At 45.6% G+C, this 20,486-nt stretch overlaps 1 protein-coding gene across 1 annotated transcript in view; it reads left to right on the top strand.

Annotated features, from left to right (window-relative positions):
• The first annotated feature begins 713 nt into the window (after positions 1–713).
• Positions 714–20,486, top strand: part of LOC144679341 (chloride channel protein C-like) — a 167,517-nt gene continuing 147,744 nt past the window's right edge. The window contains exons 1-4 of the mRNA XM_078539718.1: positions 714–952; positions 7,979–8,108; positions 11,870–11,950; positions 12,639–12,814. Of these exons, the coding sequence (XP_078395844.1) occupies positions 714–952; positions 7,979–8,108; positions 11,870–11,950; positions 12,639–12,814 (626 nt within the window). The remainder of the gene's footprint in view (positions 953–7,978; positions 8,109–11,869; positions 11,951–12,638; positions 12,815–20,486) is intronic.

The raw sequence follows: 20,486 nt of genomic DNA, 5'->3' as shown, positions 1-20,486 counted from the left end.
CACCTGACTAATGCTCTGGGGACATGGGTTCAAATCTGACCATGGGTGCTGATGGAATTAAAATTCAATAAATAAGATCTGGAATTGAAAGATAGACTCAGTAATGGTGACTATGAAATTGTCATTAAAAACTCATCTAAAAGACTCATGTCCCCTAAGGGAAGGAAATCTGCCACCCTTAAATGGTCTGGCCTACTCAAATGTGACTCCAGATCCATAGTAATATGGTTCATGTAATGTCTTAACTGCCCTCTGAAATGGGCTAGCAAGCCACTTAGTTCAAGGACAGATAGAGATGGGGCAACAAATGCTGGCCTTGCCAGTGATGCCCACATCACATAAAATAATAAAAAAAACCTACAATTAGTCAACAACTCTGTTTTCACACCATGCAACAACATGGATGGTAGAAGGCAAAATAGGTAGACTGTGGAATTTTTTACATATAACTAGAAATATCTATGTTCTGAAGTTACTAGAAGGGTTGTACCTCTGTTGGCTCAACACCTCCTGACAATAAACAAACCTGGATAAAGCAGGTTACTGGAAGCATTTGCCAGCCAGCTCTATTCATTACAAGAATCAATGAAAGCACATGATCATTTCTCTTTTGGAACCTTTGTGGTGAGCACTTTGCTGTTTCAACCAGGACTTTTCCTTATTGAACTTTTGAAGTTGCTGATTCCTGAGGGTCTGAAAGCTACTGGAGCTAAATGACTTCTCTGTTCAAGTCTACCAAGAAATGGGAGGATTCTGAGGAACATCCTTTGTTACAAGAATGCAGACCTGTATTAGGTAAACATCGTGTACAAAAAGGAAATGGTGGGGATAATTCAATTAGTGTTAAGTACACTCAGAAAGATCGAGAGTGTCTAGCATCACATGAGAGCCTGGATTATCTACCTTCTCACAGTGACATTTATAAAAATTGGCTGCGAAAAATGCCTTACAGGTAATTATCACAATTCTTGTTCATTATTTATATATTTTCATTTCAACGTTGGCAGATTCATCTTTTAATAATGTAATTATTTTAAGAAAGAATTGACTCAAGGGCTCATTTTAACGTGCTATCTTCAGAAAATAAAGGAAAGACTTGCATTTAGCTAGTGCTTTTCATGACTGCCAGAGGTCTCAAAGTGCTTTAAAGCCAATGAAGTACTTTTGAAGTGTAATCACAGTCATAGGAAATGCGGCAGTCAGTTTGCACACAGCAAACTCCAATAAACAAAATGTGATAATGATAATGAACAGATAACCTGTTCTTTTGTATTGTTGATCGAGAGATAAATATTGGACACTGGGGATAACCGCCTTATTCTTCTTTGAAATAGTGCTATAGGATCTTTTATATCCATCCGAGCAGGAAAATGGGGCCTCGAAAGACAGCAGCTCAGACAGTGGAGGACTCAGTCAATACTGTACTAGACTGTCAGCCTTGATTTTTTTGCTCAAGCCCTGGGGTAGAATTTGAGCCCAGAACATCATGAATCAGAAGCAAGAGTGCTACCAACTGAGCCATGGCTGACAGCATCCTGGGCTAGGAGCACTTGAATCAGTTTGTGTTCTTGCACCAAATGCTGTGAGTCTGTTGGACAGTGTGTGTCTTGTATGGACACCGACTGAGGAGGGGATTGGGCTCAGTTGGGATGTGTGGTTGCATTCCAGCGGAAATCGGTGACTTTAGTAGAGAAAAGGGAAAATAAGTTGGAGGACATTTTTAAAAATTTTGCACAGATGTTTAATTTTATGCAGAATATAATGACTTTAAGTACAAATATTCAGCAAATGAATAATGTGAGTGTGTGGTGATTACAGGTTGTAATGTTCTGGAATTCATGGGATTTTTGATGGTGAACTGTCAATATTTACTGTCATTAACCCTCTGAATTTGATTGCAACTTCAGGATTTAAACATCTTGGAACACTTTATTACTTTAAAGGTTTCATATAAATATAAATTGCTGCTCTTGATTTAGCGCAAGTGCAGATTAGTGCAGAAATCCTGAAGTAATGCTTTGTCATTCACTGCCACATCTCAGGGTGCACGTGGACTCTTCCCCTCCCCGTCAACTGCAGAGCTAGAAATCAGTGAAATCACTAGAAATTTATTGAGAAATTTCCCTTTACTCTCACATTGCTATTAGAAACCTGTGAGAAGTCACACCTTATTCAACCAGGTGTAACTGGGAGGGGAGGCGGTGGCATAGTGGTATTGTCACTGGACTGGTATTCCAGAGGCCCAGGGTAATGCTCTGGGGACCCAGGTTTGAAGATGGCAGATGGTGAAATTTGAATTCATTAAAAAAAAATTCTGGCCATGAAACGATTGTCGATTGTCGTAAAAAACCCATCTGGTTCACTAATGTCCTTTAGGGAAGGAAATCTGTTGTCCTTATCTGGTCTGGCCTACATGTGACTCCAGACCCACAGCAATGTGGTTGACTCTTAAAATGCCCTCTGAGCAAGGGCAATTAGGGATGGGCAATAAATGCTGGTCTAGCCATGAATGAATAAAAAAAAAAATGGATTTTTAAACAGTGATCTAAGTAATAACTGTAGCTAAGCAACTGATCTGGCCCTGAAAAATATGTGGAATGTTGTTAAATGTCTCCATTATGATTAATTGCCAGGTTTTTTTACACTAGGTTTTTTAAATAATTAAACTTTTGTAAAAGTTTGTTCATCACATTTTATTATCTACCATAACCTCTTGCAATTTCCCAATCTTGTTCTCTGTAAATTTTTAAGAAGTGCTGGGTTAAAATCCTGGAACTCCCTACCTAGCAGCACTGTGGGTGCATCTACACCTCATGGACTGCAACGGTTCAAGAAGGCAGCTCACCACCACCTTCTCAAGGACAATTAGGGATGGGCAATAAATGCTGGCCTGGCCAGTGACACTCACATCCCATGAATGAATAAAAAAATTTGATCATTAATGTTTTTCATTTCCTGGTTGGCTGTCTGTGAGAATTCTTTAATGTATTTGGCTGCTTAGACAGCTTGATGACACCATTGCAGCTCATCAATGAGAATCCCCAGTAAACAACACTATAATCCATTTCATTCAAGAGATAAAGCTCTTGCCACAGGGATTGCAAAATCTTTTAGCGAAGCTTTCTTTGAGGTCATCTGGGGCACCCTTGCTTTATTGCTGACACAAAATCTGGGACAATTAATCAGCCACAATAAGTAAGGACTTCCATGTCATTGTTTGGGTGTATTGCAAAACTGCTGGAGTGAGTTCACACAACAGATTTATGAGACCGTGTTAGACACCAGTACAGGGGTTTTACATTCAGCCACTTTGGAGGCAGCGTTTATGTGTGAGAGGGTGGTGTGATGCTAGGTTCTGTGTTGACAGGGGGTTATGGAGTTGATGTGCCTTTAATGACAGGTTTGCCATCATGTAAACTGAGGGTGGCAAGGGCACAGACTATACTTTGGGTGGGGGACTTCAATATCCATCACCAAGAGTGACATGGTAGCACCACTACTGACAAAGCTGGCTGAGTCCTGAAGGACATTACTGAGCCTGCAGCAGGTGGTGTGGGATTAACAAGAGGGACATCCTCACCACTCTACCTGTTGCAGATGCATCTGTCCATGATGAGTATTGATGGGAGTGACCACCACACAGTTCTGTGGAGACGAAGTCCCGTCACATTAAGGGTACCCTCCTTTGTGTTGTGTGGCACTTCCACTGTGCTAAACAGATGGATTCAGAGCAGGTCTAGCAATTCAAAATTGGGTATCCATGAGATGCTGTGGCTATCAGCAGCAGCAGAGTTGTATTCAAACCACATTCTGTAACCTCATGGCCTGGCATATCCTTCACTCGCTCATTACCATCAAGCCAGGGGATCAACTCTGGATCAATGAAGAGTGCAGGAGGGCATGCCAGAAGCAGCACCAGGCATACGTAAAAATGAGGTGTCAACCTGAAAGCTACAACACAGGACTACTTGCGTGCCAAACAATGGAAGCAGCATGTGATAGAGCTAAGTGATACCATAAACAATGGATCAGACCTAAGCTCTGCAGTCCTGCCGCATTCAGTCATGAATGGTGGTGAACAATTAAAACACTAATGGGAGGAGACGACTGCACAAATATCCCCATCCTCATTGATGGAGGAGTCCAGCACATCAGTGCAAAAGACAAGGCTGAATCATTTACAACCATCTACAGCCAGAAGTGCTCAGTGGATGATCCACCTCGGCCTCTCCCTGAGGCCCCCAGCATCACAGATGCCAGTCTTCAGCAATTTGATTCACTCCACATGATATCAAGAAGGGGCTGAAGGCACTAGATGCACCAAGAGTTATGGGCCTTGACAACATTCCAACATTAGTACTGAAGACGTGCTCCAGAATTAGCCGTGCCTCTCGCCGAGCTGTTCCAGTACAACTGCAACACTGGCATCTACCCAACAATATGGAGAACTTCCCTGATATGTCCTGCCCTCAAAAAGCAGGACAAATCCAACTTGGCCAATTCCCATCCCATCGGTCTACCCTCAACCATCAGTAAAGTGATGGAAGGGGTCATCAACAGCCCCATCAAATGGCACTGAAATAGAAATAACCTGCTCAGTGACGCACAGTTTGGGTTCCACCAGAGTGATTCAGCCCCTGATCTCATTACAGCATTGGTCTAAATATGGACAAAAAAGCTGAACTCAAGAGGTGAGGTGAGAGTGACTACCCTTGACATCAAGGCAGCATTTGACTGTGTGGGGCATCAAGGAGCCCTAGCAAAATTGGAGTCAATGGGAATTGGGGCCAAACTCTCCGCTGGTTGGAGTCATGCCTAACACAAAGGAAGATGGTTGTGGATGTTGGAGGTCAATCATCTCAGCTCCAGGACATCGCTACAGGAGTTCCTCAGGGTAGTGTCCAAGGCCCAACTATCTTCAGCTGCTACATCAATGACCTTCCTTCTATCATAAGGTCAGAAGTAGGGATATTCACTGATGATTACACAATGTTCAGCACCATTCACGATTCCTCAGATACTGAAGCCGTCTGTGTCCATATGCAGCAAGACCTGGACAACATTCAGATTTGGGCTGATAAGTGGCAAGCAACAATCCTCCCACACAAGTGCCAGGCAATTACCATCTCCAACAGGAGAAAATCCAACCATCTCCCCCTAATGTTCGATGGCATTACCATCACTGAATCTTCCACCGTCAACATCCTGGGGGTTACCACTGACTGGTCCTTAACTGGACTAGTCGTATAAATGCTTTGGCTACAAGATTAGGTCAGAGGCTAGGAATCCTGTGGTGAGTAACTCACCTCCTGACTCCCCAAAGCCTTTCCACCATCTACAAGACACAAGCCAGGAGTGTGATGAAATACTTTCCACTTGCCTAGATGACAGCAGCTCCAGCAACACTCAAGAAGCTTGGCACCATCCAGGACAAAGCAACCCACTTGATTATCACAACATCCACCACCATGAGGCTGGGGAGGTGGTGGCATAGTGGTATTGTCACTGGATCAGTAATCCAGAGACCCAGGGTACTGCTCTGGGGACCTGGGTTTGAATCCCACCACAGCAGATGGTGGAATTTGAATTTAATAAATACTTGGAATTAAAAGTCTGATGATGACCATGAAACCATTGTCGATTGTTGTAAAAACCCATCTGGTTCACTAATGCCCTTTAGGGAAGGAAATCTGTTGTCTTCACCTGGTCTGGCCTGCATGTGACCATAGGAATGTGGTTGACTCTGAACAAGGGCAATTAGGGATGGGCAATAAATGCTGGCCTAGCCAATGATGCCCACATCCCACGAATGAATAAAAAAAAAATTGCACAGTGTGTAGCATGTACAAGATGCACTGCAGCAACTCACCAAGGCTCCTTGAACTGCACCTTCCAAACCTGTGACTTCTACCACCTAGAAGGACAAGGGCAGCAGACTCAGGGGAACACCACCTGCAAATTCCCCTTCAAGCAACACACTTTCCTGACTTAGAACTAAATCGCCGTTCCTTCACTATTGCTGGGTCAAAATCTTGGAACTACCTTCCTAACAGCACTGTGGGTGTACCTACACCACATGGACTGTTCAAGAAGATGGCTCCCCACCACCTTCTCAAGGGCAAATAAGGCTGAGCAACAAATGCTGGCCTTGCCAGACATGTCCATATTCCACAAAAGAATTTAAAAAAATTTAAATGACCAAAGCACCTCTGCTGAGTGAATGGTTGTCTAGTCTCCACAGAACCTCCATTAAATCTGGAACTGTGTGTTTTAGAGTCGTTTGGGTTCCTGGAAGTCAATCACTCTAATGGGAGTGCACGCTCGGCTGCCACCTGCTTCTGGCATAGCCAGTGCAGCACATCATGTTGAGAAGGCACTTGTGTGGTCATCCTTGTGAGCATTGAAAACAATGGACCAATGGACACCATGATGCCATGCAGCCCAATTTGCTGATGAGATGCCCATTTTCAAATTTGGACTATGAGGTTCGTTCAACAAATTCGCATGCCACTCACCAAAGATCAAGCATAAAGCTGTAAGACATGCCTTTAGAGACTGAGTTTCAGATCAATTTGCTCTCTCTCTCCTTCTTGGACTCCTGGCTGGGCTTGTGGCAGTTTTATGAGCCTGAATGCAGAAAATCAGATGGAGAAAGTTGGAGTGAGGGAGATGGGATGGGGTGGAAAGGAAGAGGTCCATGGTGATCTCATCATGCCAGATAGCAAGATAAGGGTGAGCTGAGAGTTATGAAGGGACATGAAGTAGGATGTACTGTCATCCTGAATGATCTCAGCAATGCTAGATGCCAGAGGCTCTGTCGCCACTGGCCCCATGATGCTCAGAACAACCCTCTCTGTACAGCATAGGAGATGCAGGCATTCTTGTCCCCTGCTTGCGCTGCTCTGCTCCCTTCCAAAATGTGATACTTTGTCCTGCAAGACAGAAGGAAGAACGTTAGTGATTGTGTTGGGCTGTGTTTGGGTGATGTGCCTTCCATAGCTGAATAGCTGGAGGTATGCCAAGGGCAGTGAGAGTTGGATGTGAGGCTGGCATCATTGATAGGTGTGTGAGAGTGAGGTGGAGCGAAGCACCATGGCAGAGAGAGGCCTCCATGTTCGTGGATGCAATGCTGGAGGCCTTAGTGGTTGACAGAAGGAGAGACACCATGGTTCCATGGGGGGACGTTCTGAGTGCCAGGGACTGGTGAATGATGGGGCATATGGTGCATTGAGCACCATGAGAGGCTGGTGGAATAGTGGGTAAGAAATGTCCTCTAAAGATGCATTCACTGTTCTTGACTACACCCGAGAATAATTAGTCTTCTTGTGGCACTACTGCTAGATGTGGGGAATTGACCTCGCTAGCCACCTGTTTCCAGACTCTTCCAATGCAAGTCCCCCCCTGGAACCATGGTGTCTCTCCTCCTGTCAACCACTAAGGCCTCCAGCATTGCATCCACGAACCTGGAGCCCTCTCTCTGCCATAGTGCTTCATTTTTCTTGTTTTGAATTGCAGTAATAGTATTCAGCAGTAGAATTCTGCAATTCAGTGCAGCTTCCTTTTAAGAGGGACACACTGACTTTAAGAACAGAAGGGTGGCTGCATTAGGTGCTATTAGCACACACTGCTGAGCTCCCTGCTGAGTTCAGTGGCAGCTAGCAAGGCAGCAGACACTCAACTCTACACTATAAGCGGGTAAATGAGGTGGCAGCACCAATGATCACATTAATTAATGGAACAAGCTTTGCGGGGCTAAATGACCTGCTCCTGTTCCAATGTTTAAAACTGAGACCAAAACATTTTTGTTAGTTAGGGATATCAAGAGACATAGAGCAAAGCTGGGTAAATGGAGTTAAAGTGCAAATCAGCAATGATCTAATTGAATGTTGAAACAGCTTTGAGTGGCTTTGTGGTCTAACTTCCTAATTTTCTTCTTGAGTTAATAGGAGTGGCACTAATGCTGCCTGCTCTCTTCCAGGTCTGACTGGGACTATTGGCTTATGATGGGACTCATTGGAATAGCAGTTGGGATCCTGGGATTTTTCGTACATCAGGCGATTGACACTATTATCAAATTGAAAAGGAAGCTTATCCTACACTATATACAAGTAAGGAACAGAAACAAAATAATTGCAAAATAAATGTGCAATGTTCTCTTTTAAATTTAATTTTCCAGTAACTTCCCTGTTTCTAAACTTTTTCACCCTAAAACATGAGGCAGTATTCTCCCAGATTTGCACTAAGTGTGGTAGCAAGCATGAAAAAAGATGTTTTACCTGCCGGACACAATGGCGGGTTTTCGTGCCGTATTGTTTCCTTCTTGCCTCATAAATTGTGCAGTCATGGGAAACACGCTGAATCACTAGCAATCGGCCTCCGATTGGCCTGCCATGCCGTTACCTCACCGCTTCCTCACACCGGGAGCCATATTTAAACTGCAGCTGTATGTACAGTTCTCAATGCATGCAGCCCTGGGCTGTTCCGGTGAAGACATAGCCCCAAAAGCCAAGAAAATGCAGCCTCCCGATTCAGTGACGCATCCCTGGGACGCCTTCTGATGCCGTGGAGGTCTGCCGCAATATCCTTTACCCCTGCTCTGGCTGCCTGATCACCACCCATCGGTCTCATCACTCTGGTTTGGGAGGCAGAGGCAGTGGTGGTCAGTGCCAACACTGCACACAAGAGGTCGGCCATCAATGCAGAAAAGGGATGAATGATCTTATCTGTGACGCAAGGATAAGTCAACCACATCATCAATCTCAACTCACCCACTCACAAGCCCATCACACATTCACTGGCATCTCACTCACTGCCACCTCAAGGGACATCACCACTCACTCTTCCACACATATCTTCACATCTCCATCTGGCCTAATCTCCTCTGGATGAGGAGCCTCCTCATCCCATCCATGGCTCCACTCAGCACACGCACAAGCCAGGCATCCTTCTCATTCGGCCTGGCATGCACCTTGCTCACATTCTCCCCATCTGCCTTTATGCAGGACAAGATCGCGCACAAAGGTAGAGGTCCTAGATCAGGGGTGGAGTGCCAGACATCAAAGTCCTCATTCCGTTCAAGAGTCACACGTTGGAGCTGGCCGGAGAGGACGTGGACCGTTCCTGCAGTGACGGTTAGGTCGACGGTGAACATCCACGTCAGGATCCTGCACCACATCAGCCCTCTTTCAACGCTACTCTGAGTCCAAGTTCTGGGTTCAATGCAGCTGCCAAGCACTAATGATCTCCATTTTCTGTCCTGGGCATATCAGCCATGTCACCCTCAGGCAACCTTGACCCTGACTCCAGCGCCGAGAGCACCTTGGATGAAGACCCCGAGGGCAGCACCATTGAAAGCTCATCATGGCACTCACCCACACCCTCAAACAGCGCAGTGACACATACCTCAGTCGGACCTAGATGTAGAGCAGTCTCAGGATCACAATCTGGTGAGCACAGCACACAATCTGTTCCACAGCAGGTGGAGGCAGGGACACCCTTGGTCGCCGGCACTCGGAGGACTGCTGGAGGCAAGGAATCTGCTGAATCGGAATCAGATGATGATCCTCTGGATTCAGTCCTCAATCAGTTGTTGGAGATGCAAAGACAATCACTGGAACATCAGGAAGAGATGTATGGTGCACTCCTCAGGTTGCAAGGAGGAGTCCATGGCGATCAGTCCAAGATGATACTACAGGCATGCCGATGCACTGTGGTCAACACTGGCAGGAGGGCAGCCGCCATGGAGACCTTGGTCCAGGACATTGGTCCTGCACTGCTGTGTGGGCTGAGCTCCAGCGTTGACCCATAGTTGGCCTCCAACGTGAGAGGGGTGTGGGGCAACTCGATCTCACTCCAGCTTCCCCTTCTCCTTAAGGAATCAGCCAGGGGCCATCGGGCACCCATAGGGAGGAGCACCAGCAGCTCGGCACCCTGGGGCCATCCACCCAGGTGACTCCTGGAATGTCTGGCTGATCCAAATCCCCTCTTTCTGTGACCCCCACAGCTCCAGCTCCACAGGCTGAGGAGGGTGCAGCTGGCCCACATCAGGACAGCCAAAGCAAACTGGGGCCCTCCAGGTCTCGGCCCTCCAGAGGACGCCCGCTGAAACCATCACAGTCAGGGTGTTGCAGTCAGCAGGCCTCCTCCACCTCCGCTCTGGCTATCAGGGGAGCATCAAGACATAGTGGCATAGGAAAGTTAAGAAGATGTAGTTGCACAGCCTGGACATTGGTGTTAATCACTTGTACATAATGTTCATTATTGTAAATAAACTCCCAAGAATGTCTCTCTGCCTACGGCTCCTTGTTATGATGAGCAGTGTTTGTGTCGCTCAGATGTGAAACCTTGGTTCCTGCACAAGGTAAAGGCAGGTGTGTCAGTCCAGGGCCTCTTCCCAGTACACTTTGTAGCCTTCAGAGCAAAGTGAAAGTTCGGCTTCACGCTCACTGGACACATTATTGATGTCTGCACCTCGAAGGTGCTTGTCATTGCTGCCAGAATGTTGTGAGCAGGCGTCACAGAGTTCCGTCATTCTCTCTGTGTGCTCTCAGCACCTTTAAGGTGGGGCTGGCCCCCCATCTCCTCAGCATCTGTGACCGGTGACACTGCGCTCCTGAAGGGGTCAGGTGCTGAAGGCTGACAAAGGATCTGGTGCATTTATAATTTCGCGGCTGCGTCTCCATGTTATGATCCTGATCACAGAGCACAAGTGAGCTGCCTTCAGCCAGACAGGAGTTAGACATTCACAGAGGCAATGTGAAGATCTATGGATTGCCCTTGCTGCATGTTACCATCATCATCCTCCTGGAATCTAGCGACTATTAGGGCCTCAGCTGCATCTCCATGACATGAGCTTGATCACTGAGGGTATGAGCGCTGCCATCAGCCACACAGGAATCAAATGTTCACAGATGCAAGGTGAGGACGACAGGACTGTTCTCACTGCATCTCTTCATCATCCTCCATGAACCTTGCGGCTATGAGGGCCTCCTGAGTGTGCCTGCCTCATTTGGCCAGTGTGATGACCTCATCACCGGCGTCCTCGCCTTCAAGGCCCTCATCACTGTCATCACCTTCCACGTCCTCCTCATCGGAGGAGACATACAGCTCTTCTATCTCCTCCTCAGCAAGGTCCTCCCCCTGTTGCAGTGCATGGATGTGTGCACTCACCTCTGAATTCCCCTCCAAATTCAGCTCGCCAAGCCAAAAGGAGTGCCTTTTAGAGGCAGCCGTAAATCACGCCTTTCTGAAGTTATGCCAATGTGGGTGGCAAATTTGATGTGGAGGGATGATTCCGGTGTCAGGGCAAATTAATGAGATGCAAATGCATTAAAATTAAGCTCCAAACGTTGGACGGTGGTAAACGTGGCCTGCCATTGACAGGCAGAGCAATGGCGTGAAGCCCATTTTAAGCCTCCTTGCCATATTGTCTATTCACATCTGCCATGACACCCACCGCCAATGGGACTGGGACTGGACAATTCTGCCCCACACTTTTGTTTTTCTATGCATGGGATGCATTTTCTGTTTCCTTTCTGTACCCTTATCATATCATGCACCATGTCAAGGGGAAATAAATAGGCTACTGCCAATTGATGTTGAATAATGAGATGTGTACTGACTAGAGTGTCTCTTGCAGTAATTCTCTTTCGCTGGGGAGACACCCTGACTTCCGTTTAGTGCCATAATGAACTAGCTAACCTAACCATAGTGCAGAGTTGTCAGCAAACTTGTGTTCTTGATGGTATATTGACCTGGAGCTCCTGCAGCTGTGCCTGCCCTTTCCACAATATAAATTTTTTAAAAAATTAATGACTGATGTCTGATAGAATAATTTGAAAAGTTGTGCCTTTTTTTCTACTATATACAGAATAGTCAGTTTTTCCTCACTTGGATCTGGCTAGTTGGAATTGGATTGGTGATGGTCACACTCTCATCTGGAGCGGTGCTGGTAAGAAATGCTGTCATGTAATTCTTCCAAACAGCCACAAGGTCTTTAACAATTTGAACCATGCAATTATGAAACATGAACAAGCTGCATATTACATTACGATAGATCAAATGTTGTGCCGTTGGTTACTGATAATTCTATTAAAGTTATCTTTTGTTACGGCACAATAGAAGAAGGGGATAGGGAAATATTGTGGATGGAGGCATACAGAACAGCACATTAATCAGTGAGGTGAAGAGAAGGCCGGCAGCAAGTGGTCTGTATATTGCGTAGCACTGAAGAAAGCACTCAAATAATTAAACTTTAAAATACTTGAGTTTTCTTATGGTCTTATACCTATCAAGTTACTTTGCCTTTATTAAAGCTAGAAAAATTGATCCATGACAAAGTCTGTCTGTCTACTTGTCGTCAAAGGATTATGATGGTGAACCTTAAGTTTCTTGTAAATGTTTAGCATGTCATTTAAAAAATGACCACTGCAAGGATTTAAAAAGGTCCTGGAGAATGTTGCAGTACAGTAAAGATAGTATAGTAATTTACCAACATTATTTTAAATTCTGATACCAGCGCTGCCTCGGAAAATTTTTAATAATTGGAATGAAAAACTTGGCTAAAATCACAGTTGTGCAGCATTGAAGGATTCCTGTATAATTCATACAGACTGACATTATTTGTTTGGTATTTCCAGATTTTCTGTCCATCAGGTATGCCAAGTGGCCTGCCGGAAGTGATTGGATTTCTGAATGGTGCCTCAGTCCAAGGTATCTTTCACATAAAAACACTGATTGGGACCTTGGTGTCTTGTGTGTTAGCTGTAGCCTCCGGGCTCTTTTGTGGGCCAGAAGGACCAATGATTCAAATGGGGTAAGCAGTTCATCACTGAGATTAAAGTGCAAAGCTATTGAGTTGAAACAATAAAAATGTATAATTGCACCAGATTTAATGATTGATCATCTGACTATAATTAATTATTGCCAATGTCACTTTCAAAATGATTATGCGATTGTACGTCTTCTTTTTGATAGCTGGGAGAGGACACAAAATGTATAATTCCAGCTGCAATTTAGATTCCTGGAATCAATCTGCATCAGAAACTCCCAGAAATAGAAACATAACGACCTTCTGTAAAAGTCCAGAGAAGACAGGGGGGAGAATAGTAAACTGGTTAAATAAAAGACACAGGAAACATTTAAGAAGGCCGGGGCCGAAGGCTGGGTTACTGAGAATAACCCATATGTTGGTGTCTGACCTTGGGTTGAATTTTTAAGCCCTGATGGGGCAGGCACAGAGGTGGGAATTTGTGCTGTGGCTGGCATGCAGGTTTGCCAGCTCCATTCACCCCTGGACCATTTTCAGTTAAAGCATTAAAGACCTATGAAGCCCTGTTGTTGGAGGCCGACTGGAAAATTCCAGTTAGCCTCCAGGTCCTGGGAGATATCGGAGAACAGTGTAGCTTTTTGGAGGCACCCAGCCTCCCTGCAGCAGACCATGTGGCTAGCGCTACAGGCAGACTTAGAGCTCCCTACCTGCCTGGCTTCACCTGCAGCTACAGACCAGGCTGTGGAGGGGTTTTAGTGGCCTGGTTGCAGAGGCCATTTTTTAATTTAAAGTTAAAAAGGTTGGAGAGAGGGTGCCTCTACCTTGGAACATCCTCCCCTTCACTTAGACATCAAGCCAATTCAGTGCTGGAGGGCTGCCTTAATTGGATGGTCAGCCATGTCCTCTAATTGGCCAATTTGGGTAAAATCTGAGCTCAGTGACTGTTCCTGCTTCTGACTCCCATTTGACCATGACAGTGGGGCTATGATGGGAGCAAAATCCTGCCCCTTGTTTCAAAGCATGTGTGCGGAAAGGGAAAGGATGGTTGGGTGGAGGGTTTTTTTTAATTCATTCACGGGATGTGGGCTTCACTGGCTGGGCCAGCATTTATTGGCCATCCCTAATTGCCCTTGAGAAGGTGGTGGTGAGCTGTCTTCTTGAACCACTGCAGTCCGAGTGGTATAGGTACACCCACAGTGCTGTTAGGAAGGGAGTTCCAGGCCTTTGACCCAGTGACAGTGAAGGAACGGTGATATATTTCCAAGTCAGGGTGGTGAGAGAATTGGAAGGGAACTTCCAGTTGGTGGTGTTCCCATCTATTGGCTGTCCTTGTCCTTCGAGATGTTAGTGGCTGTGAGTTTGGAAGATGCTGTCAAAGGAGCCTTGGTGAATTTCTGCAGTGCATCTTGTAGATGGTACACATTATTGCTACTATGCGTCGGCGCTGGAGGGAGTGAATGTTTGTGGATGTGGAGCCAATCAATTGGGCTGCTTTGTTCTGGACGGTGTCAAGCTTCTTGAGTGTTGTGGGAGCTGCACTCATCCAGGCAAGTGACGAGTATTCCATCACACTCCTGACTTGTGCCTTGTTAATGGTGGACAGGCTTAGGGGAGTCAGGAGGTGAATTACTTGCTGCAGGATTCCTAGCCTCTAACCTGCTCTTGCAGCCACAGTATATATATGGCTAGTCCAATTCAATTTCTGGTCAATGGTAAGCCCCAGGATGTCTGGAAATCTGAAACAAAACAGAAAATGCTGGAAAAACTCAGCAGGTCTAGCAGCATCTGTGGAGAGAGATGTTTCGAGTCTGTATCACCCTTCTTCAAAGCTGAAGAGAAGTGGAAATGTGATGAAATTTATACTGTGGTGTAGGTACACCCACAGTGCTATTAGGAAGGGAGTTTCAGGCTTTTGACCCAGTGACAGTGAAGGAACGGCAATATATTTCCAAGTCAGGATGGCGAGTGACTTTGAGGGGAACTTCCAGTTGGTGGTGTTCCCATCTATCTGCTGCCCTTGTCCTTCTAGATGTTAGTGGTTATGGGTTTGGAAAGTGCTGACAAAGGAGCCCCCTGTCAGCATTCCATAGCGACCATTCCCTCCAGGACACCCTAGGCCATTCCTCCATCATCCCCAACACTGCAACCCCTTCCCATGGTACCTTCCCATGCAATCGCAGAAGGTGCAACACCTGCCCCTTTACCTCCTCCCTCCTGACCGTTCAAGGGCTCAAACACTCCTTTCAGGTGAAGCAACGTTTCAGTTGCACCTCCTTCAATTTGGTCTACTGCATTCGCAGTTCCCAATGCGGTCTCCTCTATATCAGGGAGACCAAACGTAGACTGGGTGACTGCTTTGTGGAACACATTCAGTCTGTCTGCAAGCATGACCCAGACCTTCCTGTCGCTTGCCATTTCAATGCACCATCCTGGTCTTGTGCCCACATGTCCGTCCTTGGCCTGCTGCAATGTTCCAGTGAAGTCCAACGCAAACTGGAGAAACAGCACCTCATCTTCCGATTGGGCACTTTACAGCCTTAACATTGAGTTCAACAACTTCAGACCATGAACTCTCTCCATCCTCACCCCTTTTTTTACATTTGTTTTTATATCTTATCCACTTATTTATTATTTTTTTTCATTTATTTATGGTTTTATCCCCTTTTTTTATCCCATTTTCTATCCTTTTTCCCACACCAACGCCCCTTCCCCCCACCCTGTCCCCCACAGGGCCATCTGTTACTTGTTCCATGTTCTTTCACACAATGCTACCCCTGCTATAATCATATTCTGCTTTCTTACTTTTGTGCCACTATTAGCACCTTTTTTAGCACTAACCACCACCATCAACACTCCCTTTGTCCTTCAGTTCATGACACCTTTTTCAATCCCTCCTTAGTCCCCACCTATCGCTGGCCTTCTATCCAGCTCCACCTGCCCCACTCCCCTTAAAAAGTATAAATTTCATCACATTTCCACTTCTCTTCAGATCTGAAGAAGGGTGATACGGTCTTGAAACATTAACTCTGTTTCTTTCTCCACAGATGCTGCTAGACCTGCTGAGTTTTTCCAGCATCATTTGTTTTTGATTCAGGTGATCATTGCTTGCTAGTACATGAAATTAAAAACAAAACATTTTCCTAAAGCAACCAGATAGGGTAAAAATCTCTCTTCCCTATCAACGATAGAAAGTCTACATTTGGGCAATCTTAACTGGGTTCAGACCCTGGTTGTAGATGGAGTTTCCGAATGACTCAGTGAGATAAGAAATTTAGCGCGAATTTATATACTATATCCAGCAGGTTCTGGAAACTCCATCTACAACCAGGGTCTGACCTCTTGGGTTGATAGATCATGTGATTTTTAGTATGCATAACCGTTAGCACTTATTCTGGTTGTGAATTAACCGGCTCAGTTTCATCGGAAACTTGTAGCATCACAATGCAGATCAATACATGATCTAGTAAATCCTCTCAAAGCAGCTACTCTGAGTTGTACAAGAAGTCATAACACTACAATTATTTGGGAACAAGTACAACCCAAGCATTGTAAATATTACCATATTATTTAAAGTGTTTCACTCAATTCAACAGGCCAAGATTTGGTGCAGGATAGGTCATAAAGATGGCTTTTGGTAGCAACTATAAAAAATCACACATGAGAAAGAGGTATTCGAGGTTGTAGTTAAAGAATATTCTTTGGACATTGTGAAGGAAACTTTTACTTTGCGATGCTATGTTTAGTCAGGTAGTTTTTGATGTCCATGCTGAATGCCAAAAGCGAAAAAAATTACATTTCCCATAGCTGACATCTCTCACCTTGGCCTTTTTGTATTCAAAACAAATAAGCTGAATAAATGAAATTATACACACAACAAGGTGAGATATTTTCATGCCATGTGTTTTGAGCAATAACAATAAAAGATACTTCTGCTTTTTAGTATTTGCTAATGCAGACTATTTTGCATTCAAATATGCAAGCTTGTACAAATAATCTAAAATACAAGCCAAGTGTATTGACATTTCTCCATTGTCTTTGTGAAGATGCAATATGGAAACATGAGATGAGATGGGGCAGGGGCTGCTGGTGAATTTCCACATGGGTTCTCCCGCTTAATCTGGCTCCCAATTACACTTTCATTAAGGCAACAGTAAGACACATAGGCCAGAATTATCCCCTTGTCGGGCGGGCTTGGCGGGGGGCATTCGGGAAGCCGACCGCCACCTGCGATGGGCTCTGCACCGCGATTTCATGCAGGTGGGCCAATTAAGGCCCGCCCTGTGTGGATCGCGAGTGGCAGTACTACCTGTGTGGGCGGGGGGGAGGAGGAAGAGCGGGTCTGGCGCGCAGTTTGTGCATGCGCGCGAAAGAGCACTTCAATCTCTCTGAGGCACGGAGCTGCCTCAGGGAGATTGAAGCGCTTTTTAAAAATATTAATAAAGACAGTAAAAAATTTTTAAAAAAGTCCCCACATGTGACTCTGCCACATGAGATGGGGCATGTTTTTAATTCCAAAATAAAGTGTTTATTTAGTGTTTATTTGCTTTAGGAAACCTCATCCCCCATGTGGAGGAGGCTTCCTAATAGGCCTTTTAATTATCGGCGGGCACGCAGCCGACTCTGGTGCGTGTCCGCCGAACGAAATATCACGTGTGTGCGATGACATTGGGACGCATGCCCGACATAATCGTGTATCATTTTACGCTCGGGCATGTCAGGCCTGCATGCTGAGCGTAAAATTCTGCCCATAGATTTTAAAAGACCCAGGCAGGGTGACACACAATACCCTGAACCAGTCGAATTCAAAGTGAGTTTTCTTAACTTCAGTTCTTTGTAGACAGCAGCTTGAGGCATAGATGCTGAAGGCTTTTCACACTTATTAGATCCTAAAATGCCTCCCCTTACACACAGCCTTCACTTCTTTATACATATTTTCCCCTTTGAATGCAAATTCCCATTGTTTCACTGTCTTTGGATTTTACCTTTCTGATAATACAAATCTCTCATAGCACAAAGTTTTACCAGTAATCTTTGGGAAGTATAAACACACTGTTTCTGAACTTCACCTGGCTAGGTGACACACTTCACCCCTTCTTTGAAAACAATCTAGCCTGGTTTATTTAAAAATGTAAATGTTCCCTTGACATCTATGTTTACCTACTTAACATTTCAAACCTAGCTCATCTTCTACCACATCAAAACCTTCAGACCAGTTGCCTTTAATCCAATTAAGTCTCACACACACATATACAGACACAGGTACCACTATTTTACAATAAATTCCAATAACATTATGAGAATTATTATATCTTCCTGACAAGGAGCATGAAGAAGTCTAGCACAGGACTTTGCACAGAGCTTGGAGACAATCCTTACGCTTGTGGAAGTGATGACCAATTGCAAAGTTGTGGAGTTGGCTATGATACAGTGTCTGATAGCTCATCTTCCATTGCAGCACAAGCAGCAACCACTCAACGTCTGATTGCTGTGGTGGAAGCTCAGAGTTTTAAATTTATTTACGGAATGTGGGCATCGCTGACTAGGCCAGCATTTATTGCCCATCCCTAATTGCCCTTGAGAAGGAGGTGGTGAGTTACCTTCTTGAACCACTACAGTCCATGTGGTGGAGGTACACCCACAATGCTGTTAGGGAGGGAATTCTTGGATTTTGACCCAGCAGCACTGAAGTAACAGTGATATATTTCCAAGTCAGGATGGTGAATGACTTGGAGGGGAACATCCAGGTAGTGCAGAGGACTGCAGAGCTGTAATGCAGTCAAGGAGCCCTAATAAAATTGAATTCAATGGGAATTGGGGGGAAGCTGTCCATTGGCTGGAGTCATATCCTACACAAAGGAAGGTGATAGTGATTGTTGGAGGCCTATCAGCTGACTCCCAAGATATCAATGTAGGAGTTCCTCCGTGTAGTGAGGAACAAACATCTTCAGCTAATTCATCACTGAACATAAGGTCAGAAGTGGGGATGTTGCTGATGAACGCAGTGTTCAGTTTCATTCACAATTCCTTTGATAATGAAGCAGTCTGTGTCCCCATGCAAGAAAATCTGGACAACATTCAGGCGTGAGCTGATGAATAGTAACGTTTGCGTCATATAGGTGCCAGTCAATGACCATCTCCAAAAAGAGAGTTTTACCATCTTTCAACACCCTGGGGGTTACCATTGACCAGAAATCTTTTACAAGAATGGTTTCAGGGATGAAGGACTTCAGTTATGTGGAAAGATTAGAGAGACTGGGGTTGCTGTCTTTGGAGAGCAGAAGGTTGACAGGAGATATGATAGAGATGTTCAAAAATCATGAGGGGTCACAGTGAGACATCCCTCTGCCTGCATCCCCCCCCCCCCCCCCCCCCCGCTCCCAGCTGATCATCCATAGCAGCCCATGGCCAAGACTGTGATGTTCCGAAGCAGACCCTCAATGGAGACCTCCCACCTTCTGAGAGCTGCTTCGCGGTGGAGCCATGTCCATGAGAATCCACCCGGCATGAGGTGCATGTGTTCCTCCAGGCTCTGGTAGCTGTAGGGCTCCAGCATCTTCTTCTTCTCGGATGTCTGCGACCTGAGCAAGGCCCTGAAGGTGCGTCTCGACTTTTGCACGTCTCGCTTGTCCAGACATGTTCTGGGCCAACGTGTTTTCCAGCTGGCGTAACGGTAAATGGGCATAGAAGATTCCGGTTGGGCCTTACTTTGCATCCCATTACCCAGATGCAAATTGGAAGCACGCTGGCCTCCAGCAGGGTTTGAATTCTGCCATGTCAGACACCATCACTGTGCTTCCTCACTGGCATGAAACGGATTTCTGTCCCTCACGCCGAATTGTCCCCTCCCCACCCTCCATGACGCCCGCCCACCAATGGGACGGGACGATTTCACCCTTTGCTTTCTGTCTGCACTCACCTCTGGTAGTTTGACAAGTTCAATATCCATCTCCTCTGTGAAGATGTAAAGTGTTTATGTAGGATTTCTGGCATTCCCTCATTGTCTGCTACAAATCATTTGTTCCTTGTTACTATCTCTATCGTTGGAGAGAGAAAGGGATGAAATTCAACTTCTGATTGCCTCTCCTCACTAGGATTCACATTTGGGTCTCAGCTGATGTCTAAGCTGGCCAAGGATTGGTTGACTGGGAAGCTGCACAGTGCACTTGATTAGCATCCGCAGCTCACTGTGATATTAATGAGTATTCAGGGACAATTGAGGATGGTCCTCAGGCCTCTTCATTTTGCCGTGCCTTGGCTGCGAGCTGTATGAATCACATGCTGTTTCTAGTACTCATGAATTTAGGCCCTTTACTGTCCATGCACTGCCTTAAGACAAGGGACAGAAAACTCTCAAACCAAAGCAAGATACCGTGGATGCCGGAAACCAGAAACAAAAACTGAAAGTGCTGGAAATGCACAGCAGGCCTGGTAGCATCTTTGGAGAGAGAAACAGAATTAAGGTTTCGAAACATTGGGCAGAATCTTTGCCTCGGCGAGCAGGGGTGGGGCCCACTCGCCAAGGCATAAAATGATGTGGGGTGACGTTGGGCGTGCGTCCCGACTTCACCGTGCGTCATTCAGATTTTCACGTGTGGTGACGTGCGGTGACGTTGGGCTGCGTGCCCACCGAACCGTCAAAGGCCTATTAAGGCCAGTTAACTATCAATTAAAACAATAAACTGAGCTCCCCATCCAACCTTAAGGTTGGCAGGCAGGT

This window comes from Cetorhinus maximus, chromosome 4, assembly GCF_964194155.1.
Source record: "Cetorhinus maximus chromosome 4, sCetMax3.hap1.1, whole genome shotgun sequence".
In the NCBI taxonomy this organism is placed as follows: domain Eukaryota; kingdom Metazoa; phylum Chordata; class Chondrichthyes; order Lamniformes; family Cetorhinidae; genus Cetorhinus; species Cetorhinus maximus.
Note: the sequence above shows the minus strand (reverse complement) of the source record. Positions and strands in the feature narration are given on the sequence as shown.